General features: G+C 49.5%; 1 protein-coding gene across 4 annotated transcripts; it reads right to left on the reverse strand.

Moving 5' to 3' along the window:
- Nucleotides 1-153: 153 nt before the first annotated feature.
- On the reverse strand, nt 154-12,113 carry LOC130158259 (caspase recruitment domain-containing protein 8-like). Of its 4 annotated transcripts, XR_008825227.1 has the most exons (17): nt 10,963-11,592; nt 9,521-9,552; nt 9,185-9,238; nt 8,549-8,599; nt 8,070-8,099; nt 6,926-6,973; nt 6,779-6,822; nt 6,617-6,666; nt 5,641-5,861; nt 5,311-5,561; nt 4,561-4,695; nt 4,115-4,253; nt 3,609-3,662; nt 3,427-3,510; nt 2,015-2,284; nt 1,595-1,661; nt 154-1,215 (listed from the first exon to the last, which is right to left on the reverse strand). XR_008825227.1 is itself a non-coding variant. In XM_056358856.1 (16 exons), the coding sequence occupies exons 1-16, from the start codon at nt 11,169-11,171 to the stop codon at nt 1,196-1,198; spliced, it is 1,692 nt and encodes a 563-aa protein (XP_056214831.1). In that variant the 5' UTR covers nt 11,172-11,590; the 3' UTR covers nt 154-1,195. The 4 variants fall into 4 exon arrangements, 1 of the variants encoding a protein (XP_056214831.1); XR_008825228.1 differs by lacking the exon at nt 10,963-11,592 and adding an exon at nt 12,020-12,113 and having other exon boundaries at nt 1,595-2,284; XR_008825226.1 differs by having other exon boundaries at nt 1,595-2,284.
- Nucleotides 12,114-13,936: the final 1,823 nt, after the last annotated feature.

Consider the following 13,936-nt stretch of genomic DNA (forward strand, 5'->3'; position numbering starts at 1 on the left):
CTGGGCACCGACACAGCCCTTCCCGTCAGCGCTCAGCTGTATGCAGCATTGGAGCATCAAGGGCTGAAAAGGCGGCCCATAACACAACCACCTTGCCACATTTCATCCAACGGCTAAAATAAAGAGAAAATAATCAAAAATCATACGTAAATCGCGTACATGTTTCTTTTTTAATCCTTATTTTTCAAAAGTATGCTTTTCCTTTCATAAACATATGCAGAGGAAGATGATCAAAAGAATCACTTGTCTTTAAAACCAAGACAATCTCCTGTATCACGTTACCACCCTCTTCTGCAAATAAGGTTCTTTCCAAATCTTTTCCAGTTCTGTAGTATGTGCATTGCTGAGCAACAGCCTCTGCCAAGATTTTGGCTTCTTCCATTTTAGTTTAAGCACCTAATTCTATTCCATTTAAAATTATCAAGCAAAAAAAAGTATAAAAAGTTTCTAATAAAAAAAAATATGTACAACATAAAAAAAATCTCATAAAAATTGAGACAGACTATACAGAAAAGAGTGAAGAAGAAATTCCCAGGGAAAATTTAAAGTTGCCTGGAGTTATTAAGTGGTGTTCCCGTGAAACCAGTCTTCGGGTTTTTAGAAAACAGAACCACAGCTTAACAAGGACTGATTGTACACAAGTATATACAGTGATTATGTATATGTACAGTGATTATGCAAAGGAATTTATCTGCAAGTTTAGGATTATTCTTCCCTGATTCTGGGCATCTGTGAGAAATACAGTGTACCTCATGATTTTGGCAGTTCAATATTTTTTTTAAGGGGATGAAAATTTCCGCATAACTTTCCTCCCTGTCTTTCCCTGATAGAAATAAAAATGTTTCCTGATAACAACCATGTACCTGAACAAGGTAAAGTGGTTTCTTCCAGTGTTCACGTCTTTTAGGACCGGCTCAAACATGACAAAGCTGGGTGGCAGCGCTGGGTTTCCCCAAGCACGAAGCCCTGCGCTGCCAGCCACAATGCCGGGATCCGCTGCAAGACTGATTGCTCCTGAAAGTCTTAGAAGTGCTCATAGCCACGCAAAATTTCATTCACATTTCTTGTGGAGACACTGCCTAAACTTTCCACTGAGTGATGATGCCTTGCATCTTCCTCCCCGGATCCCAGCGCAATGCCGGGGGAGTGGCTGGAGAAGCTCCCGCCGTGCTCCTTCCAGCTGCAGCTCCACAGCTCAGCACCGAGCCCAGAAACCTGAGGAAAGGAACATGCACAAACACACACGGGTTAGCTGACCTCTAGAAGTTACTGCAATATTGAAGTTGAATAATAAATGTATTATAATAAACGCTATGTGAGAGCACAGGGCTCTGGCACAGGCAGGTTTGGGAGGGTCAGATGAGCAAGGGAGCTCCCCCCACCCTTTGCAGCAACATTGCTTCTGGGGAGAATTAAGAAAGAACAAAGTTTTGCCTGTATCAGAAAAAAAAAAAAATTGTTTCTGAGAAAGGTTCCCCATGGCTGGCTGAGTTCTCAGCTCGCTGCACAGCTCTGGCTTGCAGAGGATGGACCGAACGTGAGGAGCCGCACAGAAATAAGCGGGAGCACCCATGGGCAGTGAGGGAATACATACACACACACGGGTCTGCAGGACCCAGCCGCTAAGTCATCCATCAGGGGAAGGTGTTAATTAACCGTTCCTAAAACAGATAAGAGTAAAGACCCAAACATCTCTTCTCAGGACTTCCAGAGAAGACCCAGCATTGGCTTGGGTCTATAGCACCGATTTGCTTGACCATGACAGCCAGGTCATGCTGGGAGCACTATTAACACAGTCAGTGCAGAAATATTATTCATTTTATAGCAGTTTCTGAAGGGAAGTATAAAAATGCCACAAGAAAGAAAGAAAGTCATTGCTGACATCAAAGGGAGACAATTTTGACCTATGTAGTAAAACATGTACTAGGCATTTGGTAAACTCTCTGATGTGAATTCTTAAAATACATCTGAAACACACTGATGTAATTAAATAAATATAACGGGAAGGCGATACCTTGCAGGGCTTGCAGTATCTCATAGGACACTTTTTCACGGAGACTTCTGTACAAGGCTTCTGCAGTTCCGTTGCTTTGTTCTCTGTCTCTCCACTTGCTCAACACCAGAAATTTTTGCATATTAACTTCTTCTTCTGTTGCCTGAATCTGCTCGATGTCTTTCATTTCCATCTGAAGACACTCAATGGCAATTTCTCGCCACTGCCTACCAAACAACTTTGCGATCACCATCAGCTGTTGATCAGTTAGGTTTTTTGTTTCAATTCCATCTGAAAAGACACAGAACAAAAGCCAGATTTAACATTGCTCTCTCATTAAACTTGTAACTAAATTACACTACTAGTTCCACGTGTGGCCAGGGGACATACGATGAAGGTAATCTTATTCAGATTATCTAGCAAGGTCAGAGCCGAGTGCTGGAGAAAAGGACTAAGAAGCTGAAGCTCACGAAGATGACAACACCTGATGGCATGCTGGCTGCTGTACATCAGTGGGTTGCTCCCCATTTATAAGCAGCCGTGCATCCAGCAGAAGAACTCCCTTGGTACATTAAGTTACCAAGCACCCAGAAATTTTGAGATGTATAAAATTAAGGCCATGCTAAGCACTCTCTCTCTCCCATGCCTGCTGTTCTCAAAACCTCTGGCTGCTCTGGAGAGGTGATGTTTGTTTTTCCTTTAATTACAATGGCTCAGAAGCCTCAGCCCTGCTGTTACACAGCCTGAGCCGCTTTCCTTCTTTGCTTTCCTTCTCCCCGTCATCACTCACACATCAAACCGAGGTTCTGAGGGATGGAAGCTCTCCCTCTGGTGGCTACAGGCACCCATAAACAAACACCTTCTTGGCTACTTTTGCTGATGGGTTTTTTATTTATTTATTTATTTACTTGTTAAACTCACATTATTTCTTCTTTTTTTTTTTCCAGGTAACTGTTAATAAATGAGGAGTTTCTGGGTGGGAGCTCCCAGACACCATCAGGGCATCACATGTCAAAAATAAATATGAGCTGCTTTTGGTTTTTAATTACTATTTTGTCTAGCCTGTTATCGCTCAGGAGATATCCCAAGCACAAAGTCTAAGACATGTAGTGGAAACCTCTTTCAAAAATAGCCACTATTGCTCAGTCTTAAAAGACAATATCATTTTACCTGAAGCTTTTAAAGCAAATTGCCTAGCTGCTTCCCCCCATTTATTTACCAAATGCATGACAGTGTAGCAAAGCGCACAAACGTAGGTAAAAAATTCTGCACCTACAAAAGCAGCGCTTTCTCCTCCTATATTTCATGCTCTGATTTGTGTAAGTCTTTAAAAAAGCAAGCTCAGGTTCAATTCAAAGGATAAAAAACCCCTCCAAAACCAAAAAAGAAACAAAACCAAACATGTTGTTTTAAATGACACAGAAATGCTTTACCTGCAGGATTGCTGCTCTTTTGCTTTTTGCCACAGATCTCGTCTTCTTTCAAAATGCTGAGGGCTAGTTTCCGTTTTTTGACACCTAAGAAGAAAGCAAGAGGTGATGTTGTTTCTTTAGTATCACCTGAGCTACAAAAGCAAGCCAGGTACCAGCCCTGACTTGTCTTCAAACTGACTTACTGACTGCGCTTCTTTTCTGCTCGTTTTTATTCTGATCGTAATGTATCCAGTCACCTGGGAAACAGTTTGTAGAGGAAACAAAATGTGAGGCAGGAATTCCCACTGCTATGCCTTACATCCAACAATTCTTGGGCACAAAACCAAGCTATTGGGTGGATTCTGGCTGCTGAGCTAAGATTTTATAGAACGAGACGACTATCCCCTTTTCGCCCACGTGCTGCAGCACGCCACCGATAACATGCAGTAGAGATTGTGCATTATCCCCCGTAAGTAACACGAGAGCGGAGCATCCTCCCGCGGCCCCGCAGCCTTCACCCCTTTGCTCCCGAGGGATCCGGCAGGTCACTGCAACCTCCTGGGGTGCTCCTCTACATTTTATCACTTCCAGCCCCAAACCCGGTGGTTTTAACAGTAGGAATTTAGGTGTACCCAAGGGCCGAGTTATACTCCAGCTCCTGCACCTTTTCAGCAGGAACCAACTAGTCGCGGGAAGACCAAAGACTCACTCTCCCTTAGTTTTGCTTTCCAGACGGTCGCTTCGGACTCTAGCTCAACCAAAGACAAGGTGAAGTCATCAGGTTTCTCCAAATAGACTTCAATGTAACTTTTTAGTTTCAAGAGAGATCCGTCAACAAATTCAATTTCCTATACAATGGAAATATGTTAAAAATAAATATTTATCCAAAACATATAAACTAAAGAGGAGGTATTTGGCTACTGACACAGATCTGAGCCCAACCCCTATCTCCCCAGAGTTTTGCTGTTGACTTCAGTGTCAGGATTTCATCCCAGAGCTTTAGGGCTCTAAGAGGAAAATGCTTTCTGCAGCAATGGCAAATGAACGTGAAAAATGCCCTTAATGCCAGTGCAGGAGCGCAGAGGCAAAGCCACTTTGTGGCACGTTTCTAATGAAGCTGCAGTGCACGAAATGGGGGTTGTGTAAGGGACTCACCTCTGGAGTTATTTCAGCTTCTGGCTCACAAATTAATCTATACTTCTTTCCTTTCTGTAGTAACTTCTGGCATACAGGGGGCTTGTCAATTTTAATGAATTTCTTATTAGAATGTTTTACAGCTTTTGAGATATCCTAAAATTTAAAAATATGATTTAAAGGTTACTCACATCAGTAAAGGAATTACCATTTAAAACTTAGTTAATGTGGCTCTCTGGGCTTTTCTCTGGCCACAGCTCTATAGAACGGCCACGACCCGTTCCACAGGGCAAACATTACAGAAAGCTGCACACGAAACACCACACTCAAAAACACCCGAGGAACCTCTGCAGCTATCATGCTACAGGGGTGAAAATAGATAAAAGAGGTTGCAACCTGAATAAAAGGAAGGTCATTTGCTGCTGTCATCTTCTAGTGTTTGCCTGTGTGTTGTTGGGGGGAATGGGTGAGAGGACAAGAAGCTCCTCCAGGTATAAATCCTGAGCTCTGTGGATTTTAGTGGCAAATGGGTTTCTTTTCTACAGCAGCTTGTGAGCTGCTACTTCAATATAATATCCTAACTTGGCTGGCAGACCTTTCTGGTACGAAGTCTCATTATAGACAGACATACACGTATAGCTCTGCATGCAATTGCTGGGGCGAGAGAAGAGCATCTCACTGCCGCACCCCATCCTCCGTGCAGCGTCCCCAGCACCAGCCCTGCTGGTATTTCTACACCACGCCACACTACACCCCCGACACCAGCCATACCTTTATAAAGGAGTCATTGTTTGTAGCCACGTAGACCCGAAAGGACAAGGAGGGGTGCTCATCAATGACTTTGTAGAGGATGACGGCACCGTGGTACTGCACGGGCTCCTGGCTCTGGATGAGTGGTCCCACCGGTGACAGCGAGCTCACCAGCCACTTCACGTGCGAGGCCGAGTAGTCGGCGGAGGGCTCGATGGCTGCTCCCTCGCCCTTGATGTGCAAAACCTTGAAGGCCATGCCAGCACCATGATCTGCGGGGACACGGGGCTGCCTCAGCACCTCCTGCTCCAGCAGCCCCCCGCAGCCACCGGGCCGGCCACCAGCACTCACCGCCCAGGCAGAGGGAGTGGGGAAACTGGATGGAGGTGAGAGCAGGGGCTGAGTCGCAGCGCACGTCGAAGAGGGGGCCGCCCACGATCCACGGCTTTTCCACCAGGCTGGCGTATTTGCTCCAGGATAAGAGGGAATATGTGATTTTGACGGGCCCCGTTACTTCAAAAATCAAGCCTGTGAGGCTGCACTGGTAAGTCCCCTCTGCATCCAGCCGTGCCCTGCCGTGGGCAAGAACAACCTGGTTAGTTTAGTTTCCCCTGCCTAGCAAATACTATAGAAATGTGGTTTGCAAGGGATAACAAAATCCCCTCCCAACCAGCCAAGAGCACTTTATCTAAATAGCACAGAAGCCACAACAATTTTTTTTCTCTCTAGTCCCTACGTTTAAACTGTCACTGGACTGTTAAAAACTGGCCAGGCCAATGCACGCAAAATAGCTGGAATGAACATTTTGCATAACGCTTCCTGCAAACGAGGCAGCTGCTTGTACACAAAAGGCTCAGCGCAGCTCCCATCAACATCAAAGCCAACATCATGCACGCACGGACACCACCAACATCACGCACTGATGACAACTTCCAAGCCAGAAAGAGGTAGAACAAGGCTAGCGTCCAAAATAAAATGCAGGGTCAGTGCAAACAGGGAGGATGACTATTCCTGTGAAGCAGGCCAAGACCCTTCGTGTGTGTCCAGACTAAAACAAGCACGTAAAAATGTACCTGACATTAATTACTGCAGCAAGACAAGGCAGGCAGGAAACCTTCCTAAGAACTTTCTTGGACCGGGATCTGGAGGCAGCATAGGCAGCTGCTCTAAATTGCTTATTTTTAAGGATTTGGGGGTATCTTCTGGTATTACTCCAAATGTATTTGTGCAGCAAATTAGTTTTTTTCCCCACTCAAACTGAAGAGAGAAGTATCTTGATGACAACAGTGTAAATGTATACCCATTGTATTAAAAAAAAAATCCATACACATATTGTCCTCCAGACAGTCTCCTAGGGGTCACTTGCTCCTTCTGGTCCTATAAACAGATTTTAAAAATACATATTTTAAGAAGTCTATAAGACAGCAGAATTATAATTTGCAAATTATCTCATGCAAAATATGTGGGTTGGTTTTTTTGATAAACGTACATTTTCATTTCTGCAGTGCTCACAGGGTAGCAGACAGTTTGCTCCTAGTGAGAAAACAGGAAGATCAGCTCATTAAAAGCAAAGTAATTAAACACTTGGGGGAAAAAAAAAAAACAAACCACTGGCCCTTGAGAGATCCGTTACTACCTGATTCATCGCAGCACGGTAGCAACTCCTTCTCCTCCTGTTCTTCATCTAAAAAAGAAGTTTGCAGCAAATACCTCAGCCTCCAGCAGGTTTCTGCTCCCATGTGCAGCAAGGACAACCCACCAACCTAATTCGCTTACATTCACCAAAACCTCCGGAGAATATTCCTGAGACCCAAGCTGTTGCATGCACACCTGCACGTGCAGGCTGTGCACAGCGTGGGAGTGAAGCCGAACTCCAGGAAACAGCTTTTGTCAAAACTTCATAACTTACCCAAACTAGTGGAAATTTTCAAAGGGTTAAAAAAAGATTCAACCCCAGGAAGAGTCGCAAGGTGCCAAGTACAAAGTTCAGCCACCTGGCACAGAAGCTGGCAACAGGGCTTCCCAGTGAGCAGGCAGCCACGCTGTTTGCAGTGTATTTGCCCTTAAAATTATTTAAAAGTGCCCGAACGCTCCTTAGTGACCCACAACATGGCAGAAAGCGAGCAGAGCTGACGCATCGAGGAAACGCCTTTACCCCAAGGGGTGGATTTTGCAGAAGCCAAGCAGCAGAGCTGTTGTGACAAGGCGTGAGGAAGGGCTGGCTGCCGGCGTGCCGCCCGCTCCTGCTCCCCGTCCCACCAACACCCCTCCCTGCAAGCAGGGACTCCAGCCAGCCTGTCCCAAAGTCATCCTGGGACTTCACCGCCCTCCTGGCCAGGCAGATGTGGGAGAGGCAGAAAATGTATTGCTACAGCGAACAGCCTGGAAAACATCAGGCAAACTCCAGCGAGTGCGCTGGCACCCTTCCTGCAGTGATGCTATTTCAGTCCCCGAGCCACAGCGGGGTTGTCGTGACCTGGGGCCACCCACAGCACGTGGAAGCTCAGCTCGGCTCCATCCTGCACCTCCCCACGGCCACAGCCCTGCTCCGGCTCCGTGTGCAAGCAGGGGCAGCCGTGTCCCCACGCAGGCACCCCACACACCCCCTTCCTGGGCACGCACTGCAGCAAGCCGTCCTCCCCAAGGGCTCGCAGGCGACGCTGGGCAGCTCTAAATCCCTCTTCTGCCATCAGCTGTCGCTACCCACGCACATCACTTATCTGGGCTGGCTCCCCCTCGCCATGCAAGACATATAAGGAACAAAATAAAAGTGCACTCACGTGACCGTCTTCCATCCGACTCCTCTGCATCTGATGAGAAAAAGCTTCGTAATTATTTAACTAAAGACTATCAATCTTGCATGAAACCAGAATAAACTGCTGGTGGTGTAACCTGCCTAAGAGCAAAGCCGCAGGCTTTTCATCAGCAGAAAACGCTTCCTTTAATTCTTTTCCTGTCCATCCTGTTTTGCCACTTTTGCTGCCAACTTTTAAGCAGATTTATAGCCTCTTGGTGTGTCGCGTGTTATGTCTACAAGGCTACAGCAACATTAGGTGCTGCTCTTCTATTATTGCTCTGCTCTAAACCGAGTGGCTAGAAAACCATGTGCTCACAGAGAGATCATTCTGCTTTTCAGCATGCGACCACTGAATTAACAGTCTGGCACAAGAACCTTGGGACCACTCCCACGCAAAGCAGCTGTTTTCAACCAGGTGGACATCTTCAAAAGAGAGAGAATAAATCACAACACGATGCTCACCTGACTCTTCTTCCGAGCTACTGCTGGAGCTGGTTTTGGAACCCTCCTCTCCTGAACAAGATTACACCCCGTTAGTCACAGGCAGAATGAAATAAGGCAATGCCACAGGGAAGTAAAAGGATAGATCCAAAGTTTAAATACATCAGGTTGGTCAGCCAGTTAGCTAGCAGAAAAAAAATACTGAGGTAGAGAGGAACATCAGAGCATCAAATCACAGCAGCAGAGGAGACCTAGGGGTCACCCAGGCCCTTCTGAAAGGTATGTGCGATGTTCAAAGAGCTTAATTTTCCTGTTTTACACAACCTGGGACTGCTCTGGAGCTTCACCTGTGGCACGTCCCAGTACACCCAGTTAAAGTATGGGTTTCTGTGGCATGCAAGTGAGGTGGGAGAAGCACTGGTGGGAGCTGGTGTGTCCCACCAGTGATGCAACTCACATGGATGCACCAGACGTGGCTTTAATAAATTATTCTTACAAACATAAGTTGAAGAGAATCCAGTATTGCAAAGCAAGTGACTGGAGGAGTCACAGCAGTGTCTACACAGGGGTTTTATCATGTTGTGGGGAACCGGCAGGCGCAAGGCCAGCCACGCCATCCCACGTGCAGGGCAAGCCTGCAGCCACGTGTGTGCTCACCCACTGGGTGCTCCTCGGCCGAGCCCTCTCCCTCCGTGCTGCCAGCTGCCACCTCTGCAAGAGAAAAGCAGTCAGGGGACATAAGCTTCAAAAAGATTAACTCCTCTCTTGGTGTTTTTGTACTATGCAGGTTGGAGGAAGGGAATAAATAGCAAAGGAATATGAATTTTAAAAAACAGTATAAAAAAAATCAAAACTCTTATACATGAAACCAAGGCATTGCACCGAGGTGTTTTAAAGTCAGCAGTTACAATAATTGTCATTTCCATTCCAAAGGCTGGGCATTTCTCATAACAAGCCCATTTGAAGTGCAGTTATTTCATGAAATTACTGTACCTTTTTCATCTGAAGAGAGGGACTCAGCTCTGCTGGAAGACAAAATGGGAAATACATGAGCAGATCCACCAGTCCTCTCCCACCTTCCACACAAGCAGCATCTACCCACCTCCCTGCCCGCTGGCATCGCTCCCTGGCTTTGGCCAGGGAACCAGAGGTTGCAAGGGGACTGGGGAGGGGGGCTTGGTGTTTAAAAATTAATTTTCTTTAACATGACCTACGGCCCTAGCTCTTGTCCTAGCCCTGCCAGGGATGCCTGACTGCTGCATGTGCACTGGCACAAACCCTGGGCCCTGGCCCCCTTTGCCAGGTGCCCGTTGGCTCTATAGCAATCCAGGCGGAATCCCCAAGCAAGGCACAAAGCTCAGATAAACATGGTGGCTCGGCCACAGCAGATGACTCCAACAGACCTCATCACCCATTTGTGGCCTGTGGCAAATTCAGACCAACCTCCGGTCTCATTCACTCTTGAAAAGGGGAAATATGCTGGTTTTGTCATTTAAAGATAAAGATCAGGTCTGGAAACCTTTCTGTGGAGCTCCACAGCGTCTTTCCTGCAGCCCCACCAAATAACCACCATAAAAGCTGCTGCTGAGGAAGGGAATCGCCATGGGCACAGTCACCATAAACCAGCAGGCGATATCCAGCTCGCTCTCACTCTGGTGGCACCAGCAAATATCTCAGCCCTTCTGCCCTGCCAGCAGCCTGCTGGAATAGCCGCCGTATGCCATGTGGGCAGGGAAAAGCATCTATCCCCTCGCTTCTCGTCTATCCCCTCGCTTCTCGGAGGCAGGAGAGGGATTTCAGTGCTGCCCTGGTGATGCTGAGGGATGCTGGCAACGGCAAAGCTGAGCCACTGCAGTTGCTCTTTGGCAGCTCAGTTCAGGAGGTTGATTTTGACCATCCTGGGCCACCGCTGTGCACCCACAGCCCACCTGCTCCCCGGGGTGCACCCGGCAGACAGGGGGTGCCACTGGACGAGCGGGCATCATCGCAAGGGACAGAGCCTCAGCCGCCACTGCACTGGGGCAGCTCAAATTAAGATTTAAATTAAATTTTAAGCTCATAAAATTAAAGCTCAAATTAAAAAATAGAAAATGGATAGGTGGTAATGGTAGAGGCAAGAGAAGAACTCCACGAAGGTATGGCTGAGGCACTAGGTGAAACAGCGCAGGCAAGGGGGGCCCGGGTGCAGCACGGCAGGGCGGGTGGCTGCACTGGGATGCTCCCACACAGCCTGGAGCTGCCAGTTTGCTAGCCCAGGGCAGGGGAAACAGTGCTGCAACCAGCGAGGCACGCGGGAGAAACTGGGGAAGGGTTTTACCGCGGGTGCGAATGGGAAATTACACAACAGCGAGTTTGCTTCCAAACTGTATCTTAAGAAAAAAAACCAATAAATAATGACACAGTATCTGCAAGGGTTGGACGAAGCCCGGACATACCCCAGAGACGGTGCCTGAGCCAAGCGCCGTTTGTGCAACCCCTCCACCGAGCGCTGCCTTCTGCACCAGCCCTGCCAGCAGCGGTACGACCCCCGCGCCGCGGCGCCCCCCCCTCCCTTATAAACCGAAAAACAGGCTCGAGAGGGGAGAAGCTGGGGGCAAAGCCCCCACCGACCCCTTTCGGTGTCAGCAACCCGCCCGCCGCTCATGCCCCCAGGGGCGACAGCACGGGCGGCCGCGGCCCCCGCTGAAGCCAAACAGCGATCGCGGCTTCGCAGGCAGCAGGTGAACGGGCGGCGCTCGCGGCGGGCCCGGCGGCGGGCCCGGGGGTGCGGGGCCCGGAGTGGAGCCGGTGGTGGAGCGGGAGCGCGGGGCGGAGCGGGCCCGGGGCGGAGCGGGCCCGGCGGAGCGGGAGCGCGGGGCGGAGCGGGGCCGGGGCGGAGCGGGCACGCCGCTGGCTCGCCGAGCGCTTTTGTTTGCCGGAGGGGGGGTGCCGAGCGGGGCGGGGGGCAGCGGGCGACCCGGGCAGCGGATGCGGGGAGCTGGGGAGGCTCGGGGAGCCCCCGCTGCAGGTGCAAGGCCGGGCCGTGGGCCCCAAAACCGCTGTGGGGTTTTGTTGTTTGTGTTTGTTTGGGGTTGTTTGTTTTTTTTGGGGGGGGGGGGGGGGGGCGGAACCGGACGCGGAGGGGGTGCAGAAGGACCGTCTGGGCTCCGTGCTAGCGCGGGCCGGGGACCCTCCGCTGGGGTTCGGCAAGGGGGGGCGGATGGGGCGGCGGAAGGGAACGGGGGGGGGTGATGCTGCGGCGGGTGGAAGGGGGGCTGGGGGTGGAGGAAACAGGAGGATGCTGGGGGGATGGGGACGGTTCTGGAAGGATGCAGGGGGGATGGGGAGGATGCTGGGGGGGCGGGGAGGGGCTGGGAAAGCGGGGGGGGCGGGAGGGGGGTAAGCTGTGGCAGCGGGAGGACGGCGGAGAATGGAGGGGGGGTGAGAGGAGCAGGGGATGCCGGGGGGAGGCGCGGGGCAGCCAGGACCCCCGCTCCCCCCAGCCCCGCTCACCTGCCGGGCTCCTGCCCGCGGCGGGACATCGCGGCAGCAGGCGGGAGCGCGCGGGGCTCCGGCGGGAAGCACCGTATCGCCGCCGGGGGGCGTGTCCCAGCGGCCCCGCCCCTGCTGCCCGGCCCCGCCCTCAGCCCCCTCCCCGCCCCCCGCCTGGTTGTATACATATACATATACCCATACACACGGCAGGGCACAGAGCCACTCGGGACTTGCTAATGTATGCCGGATGCATTTGTGTATACATCTGGTGTGTGCATACACATGCACGCCCCAGGTGCTGCACAGGCATACTAGATACACCGTTATGTCAGATAGATACTGTATGGATATGCATGTATACACACTGTATGTGTGCACTGGGTACACTAGTATACTCAGGTACTAGATATACGCTATATAGATACATACCTATATATACACACATATAAGTCTCACACACACATGCTGTCTCAGTATAGATACAGATATGGTATACCTTCATAAATATATATATGGTATGCCTTTATAAATATATACAACTATATATATACTTCATAAATACATATACTATTCATATACTAGACATATTATCTATTATATGTTAGAGTATTAGAATAAAATAGAGGTATATACATAGTAGAAACATAATGTCTATTATATATATATTGTATATTATAATATATACTTATATATTATAGCGTGTATATATAGTATATAAGTATAATAATACTTTTATAATATATATAAAAGTATATATTCTATGTAACATATAGTGTGCACATATACGCACTATATATAATATATTATCCATAGTATAATATATATTATAGATAATACATACATTCTATACAATATAATACCTGGCCCCTGCCCGCACAGGGTGCCCAGGTCCGGCCCTTGCACCGAGCTACCAGCATGCGGCTGCGGGCTCACACGCTGGCAGTGACAGGGCTGGGGTCCACACCGCCAGGGGACAGCGGGTGGTGGCCCTGCTCAGCCCCATGGGCACGTCCCGAGGCTGGCACCAGCATGGGGACTGCCAGCACCCACGGCCACCCGGGCATCACCCACACCCCTGCGCGGGAAACACCGCGGGCAGCTCTGCACACTGCCAGGGAGGTCGGGAGGGGGAAATGCCAGATCCTCACAGCTGGCGTGTCAGGATCTGCCTCGGAGATGCTGGCAGAGCTGCTTAAAAAAAAAAAAAAAAAAGAAAAAAAAGAAAAAAAACAGCCCAAACCTGCAGCAGCACAGAAGTATTTTTTTTTTAAAAGGGACTAAAATAAACTTTTTAAAAGCTTCTCCAGCAGAAGTGTTTGGGTAGTAAAGTGCTCCTGGAGCATCCAAGGTGCTCCTAGCAAAGCAGCAAACTGGCAGAGCCAGCAGCCCCTCTGCCCTGGGGGTACCGGTGTTCTGCGGGCAGCTGAGCATCCCAGCTGAGCATCCCACTGAGAGCTGCCCAGCCCCGCAAGGACAAGGACAGGGATTTGCAGGCCCCCAGGCAGACTCCGGTCAAGGAAACCCTTGCACACCCTTCCAGACCCTCACTCATGTCGCCTCCCAGCCGAGCACACCAGGCTGAAAACATCCAAAGTCATCTCGGTTTGTTCCTGGACAAGCTAAGCCCTTCTGAACGAGGGTGCCCCAGATGCTCCTGTTAAAGCTCTACCGCTCGTACCCAAAAGCTCACCCAGCCCCAGCCCGTATCTCAGCATCCTCCTCCCCCCTTGGACCAACCACAGCCCAGCTCCCAGGTGCAGGCGGGGGGCGGCGTCACCCTGTGTGTGTTTGCCCACGGCACACACCAGGAAAAAGATAAGCTTTATAAATAAACATAAGTATATATGTAAACATAGTCTCAAAATGCTGTTCCAGGTGCGTTTGGAGTGCTCAGCTCCCCTTGCGCAGGGTATGAGCGAGCTGGATGTGGCATGG

This window comes from Falco biarmicus, chromosome 13 (assembly GCF_023638135.1).
Source record: "Falco biarmicus isolate bFalBia1 chromosome 13, bFalBia1.pri, whole genome shotgun sequence".
NCBI lineage: Eukaryota > Metazoa > Chordata > Aves > Falconiformes > Falconidae > Falco > Falco biarmicus.